Raw genomic sequence first — 4,643 nt, forward strand, 5'->3', positions numbered from 1 at the left:
TATATATATATATATATCTTATTTTTGTTGTACAATTTTAAAATCTTACTTTTTTAAAAATCCAGGAGCTATCCGGTCTTATGCATTGGAACTTAACTTGACAGATTCAGAAAAAGCTACTTGCCTTTATGCAAAATGGCAGATGAGTTTCAAAATACACTATGAAACTACAAGCAAAACTAATGTAAGTAAATATTTTTCTTTGGGTTTTATTGTTGTTGTGTGCCGTCGAGTAGGATCCGACTCATAGCGACCCCTCCTTGGGTTTCCGAGGCAGTATCACTACGGAAGTAGTAGGAATTTAATTCTAACTTTTTAAAAATTCTTGAAATACATTTATACAAATAAGATTTCATACGTTGACTAACAACACTTAAAATCTGTTTGTTTTTATAAACATATACGTGTAAAGGTATTGTTTCATGCTGAAATGAATATTTTTTTCTAATTCATGGGTTCACTGAAGTTTTTCTTGGAGTTGCTTAAAGGCAAAAATGATCTGAAGGACTATATGGTGCTGAAGCCTAACTACTTCTGTCATGTGCTTGGCTTTTTTTAATAGCTTGCTATTAAAATTTTTATTTTGTTCTCCTCTTGGTCTTTTTATAAAATAATTTATTTAATATTTTTGTTGGTGGTGTTGAGAATATGTATAGCAACACAAGCACCATTTCAACCATGTCTACATGTACAATTCAGTGACGTTGATCACAGCTTTCGAGTTGTGCAACCGTGTTCACTCTCCTTTTCTGACTTATTCCTCCTTCGTGAACATAAATTCACTGCCTCCCACATTTCCTGTCTAATGTTTTGAGCTGTTGTCATCTGTTTGATCCTGTATAGATAGATCTTTAAAAGAGTATAATACTCAAAAGTGGATACTTTTTGCTAGTTAAACTAAACTAGTTAGTGCCTAAGGCATTTGACTGCTACTCAGGAGGCTGGCGGTTCGTACCCACCAGCTACTCAGAAGGAAGGATGGGCAGTCTACTTCCATAGTGATATACTGTCTCGGAAAACCTATGGGTAGGGGTCGATATGAGTTGGATCTACTTGACAGCACTGAGTTTAGTTTTGTTTGGTATTGTCAAGTTTTAAGAAGACTTCAGGGGATATTTTGGTTTAAGGTTTAAAGATTATCTCAGGGCACCTCTCAATCCTTTTCCTTATTTTCTTTTAGTTAAGGCCCTGCCAATTTACAACCTAATTTTTTTTTTTTTAAATCAATTTAAGAATAGGCCATCTTAAGTCCAGGCCAGTTTCCCATTTCCCTTGATGTCATTTGGGCCTATGTAAATTTATCTCAAGGACTGGTTTGTAGCTGAAGAGTCTGAGACTGGATTATACTGCAAACCAAGCAAAGAGCAACAACCTGGCTATGGGGAATATGTGATTTAAATGGAATAAACTCAATGTCAGTGGTTTGGTTTGGGGTTTTTTGGTTCCTGCATAAATGTTTGCTCATTACTGTCTTTTTGTTCCCTGCCTTCACATTTCTTGTTCTTTTAGAAAACTGTAAGCATTTCAGACCATGGCAATGTAACCTATAATGGAAGCATTTGTGGTGATGACCAGAATGGTCCAAAAATAGCAGTACAATTTGGGTCCAGTTTTTCGTGGATTGTGAATTTTACAAAGGAGATAACTACTTACTCAATTGACAGCATCTCATTTTCTTACAATACTGGTGATAACACAACATTTCCTGAAGCTGAAAATAAAGGTAACCTTCAGAATTGGATTTATGTTCTAGTCTTTTGATTTTCATTAATAATAAAAATATAAATAATTTAAAAATCATCATAATGCATGCTTGTCTTCCTAATGAGAATAGAGACTTCCATCTCTTCTCCCCAACCTATGCAGTAGTGTTCAACACAGTGATATTTGCTCTCATTACATGAGTGCTTTACTTTGTACCAATTATAATCCTAGGTGTATTACCTGCAGTGTCTCATTTATCCTTAACAGCAATTCTGTGAAGCAGATATTATCTCAGTTTTACAGCTAGAGAGTGAGGTTTGATGGGATTCAGTGACTTTCCCAAAGGTCACACACTACAGTAAGTAAATGAGTTGGTGTTTGGTCTTTTGAGCTACAGCGTTCATGCACTTAACCATCATTATTTATTTCATTCACTAGTGGGCACTTAATAAATGTTAAATGAGTGAGAAAATCCTTTAGTAATAACTGTTTAAATGTATACAAATTCAAGATCCTGAGACAGCAGAAATGCTGGATCTCTGAATCTTCTTACAGTTGAGAGAGGATTTTAACTGAACAGTCTATGATGGCTGATTAAAGGTAAAATGACAGAAGTCGCCATTTGCTGCTATTTTGAGACAGTTTCAGGTCAAAGTGAACTTGGGAATGCATTGGCCTTTAGGTCATTCTTGTAATTCCAGAACTGAAATGTTTATTGAAGACATTTTGAAGGCATGGGTGGTGGAGATTTTAATTTTGTTAGGGATGTAATTCTTTCTTTCTCCTCATTAAGATTGGGGTAACATGGTGTTTGTAGTAGTTTAGCTCTTGTCACAGGTAGTGTTTCACTTTGACTCCACAAACAGGTGAATGGACTTCACTGCTCAGACCCTCAAGATGAATAGCTCATTTGCATATCAAAGGATCGCATTTTAAAGATGTGCTGGAGTGAAGGAGCTCATGTAAAACTTTCGAGGTGTTGCCCACTGAGACTTAGAAAACAATCCTGGTTTTCTTTTACTAATCTCTTGAGAGGATAACTAAGACAAATAGTTATTGCCTATCTTATGACCGTATTTGGCTTTGTGCCTGCAATGTCATTCAGAAGTGGCACAAGATTCACCCCTCACTCTCCAGGAGCTTAAAAATTAATTAGACAAAACTAAAGTCTATTCCCAAATTATATGGAAAAAAAACAGGGAAAGGTTGAGGTCAGTATGATTGTTGTTATTGTGTGGGAATAGAGAGTTGGTAATAGTTTCTGACAATCCGAGGAAAGCTATCAGTGCTCCCTCTCAAGAAATAAAGTGCACAGTAAACTTTGCCTGTGGTTTCATAGTCCCTGAGGCCTTCTGTAGACACCCCCCCCCAGGTTGGGAGTGCCTGATTTATCAGTGTTCTGACAGGTGGTTGTGATTAGGAGCAGAAAGAAGGGAGAGGCCAGTTTGCATTGGAGTCAGAAAGCTTTGTATGATAATTAGGACCTGAGCCGAAACTGCTAATGGTTGAATTTGCATTAGCGGGGGTATTTCCAGCCTGGGGGAAGCATGCCTGCAGTAGTTGGAGAGGTGCCTGATTAAATAGAGGCTGTGTATGTGGGAGAGAGAAAATAAAGTTGGCTAGATGCAGTGGGCCTAAATTATAGAGAGCCTTGAAAGGCATTTAGCTTGATGGCACAGGCACTGGGGAACCAATTTAAGTTTTTAAGCAGGTAAATGATATAACAAAAGCAGAGGCAGTAGTTTATAAAGAACATTCTACAGGATTAATTGGGAATTGAGGAAAGTGTAGGCTGGGATGCCAGTGTAGAGGTTGTTACAGTAATCAAGGGATGATGTAATAAGTGCCTGGACCAAGAAGGTAGCTGTAAAAATGGAGGAAGGGCGTAATCTGACACATGTGGATGGAGGAAACTGCAGCATCTAAAATGTTTTAACATCTGTTCCTCCCCCCTTTTTATCTTAAAAAAGGGAAAGATACTTTATTACTAACTTGTATGTAATAAAATATTTTTAATGAATTAGGATTTGCAGTGGCTTCTGAGGGAACTCTGGTAGCATAGTACCTAAGGCACCTGACTGCTAACCAGAAGGCTGGTGGTTCAAACCCACCAGCCACTCCTCGGAAGGAAGATGGGGCAGTCAACTTCCGTAGTGATATTGCCTCGGAAACCAAAGGGAGGGGTCGCTATGAGTCAGTTCCGACTCAACGTCACATAACAACAACAATGGCTTCTGAAATGAATTGTTGGTAATTGTTTTTGAAATAAATCATCATTTTATTTTTAGGCATCTGATAATTGAAGTGACTCTGAAACTACTGTTTTAATTCCTTTTTTTTTTAAAAAAAAACTTTCTCATGGTTAAAATATAGAAAAGTACAAAGCCATAATATAATAGATCCACATGTACCCATTAGCCAGAATTAGTAAATGTCATTTTTAATAATTTGTTTTATCTCTTCATTAACTTAAACAAACACAGATACACTGAAGTTTCCTGTATATCCACTCCTTAGTTCCATATTCCTCCTCCTCTTCCCAGAGGTAACCATTTCTCATAAATTTGATGTGTTCTACCTGTCCATGTGTTTATATTTTACTGCATGTGTACTTATTGGTAAGCAATAATTAAACTTTTAGAGTTTCAGTGTAATTTTCTTAGGTCTACAACTTCAGTTTTAGTCATTTATCTATCTGTCTATTTATTTCTTGTGATTTGGGTGAAAGATCACACAGCAAATTCACTTTCCATACAGCAGTTCACATACACTTTGTTTCATGCCATTGACTACAATGTACCCCAGTGCAACAGTTCCCCTCCCACTTCCTCCCAGTAGTCACCTCTTCCCTGTGTCCATCCCTCCATGCCCTCCTGCCCCCTGAGCTGTCTCTCTGTGCATAAGCAGCCCATCTTTCTCCCATGATTGTTCTCTCCAAG

General features: G+C 37.4%; 1 protein-coding gene across 1 annotated transcript in view; it reads left to right on the forward strand.

Moving 5' to 3' along the window:
* Positions 1-4,643, forward strand: part of LAMP2 (lysosomal associated membrane protein 2) — a 60,435-nt gene that overhangs the window by 12,622 nt on the left and 43,170 nt on the right. Inside the window, exons 2-3 of the mRNA XM_042782604.1 lie at positions 66-184; positions 1,510-1,723. Coding sequence (XP_042638538.1) covers positions 66-184; positions 1,510-1,723 — 333 coding nt within the window. The remainder of the gene's footprint in view (positions 1-65; positions 185-1,509; positions 1,724-4,643) is intronic.

Source organism: Orycteropus afer, unplaced genomic scaffold (genome assembly GCF_000298275.1).
Source record: "Orycteropus afer afer isolate SDZICR_OR568_19922 unplaced genomic scaffold, OryAfe1.0 scaffold00387, whole genome shotgun sequence".
Taxonomy (NCBI): domain Eukaryota; kingdom Metazoa; phylum Chordata; class Mammalia; order Tubulidentata; family Orycteropodidae; genus Orycteropus; species Orycteropus afer.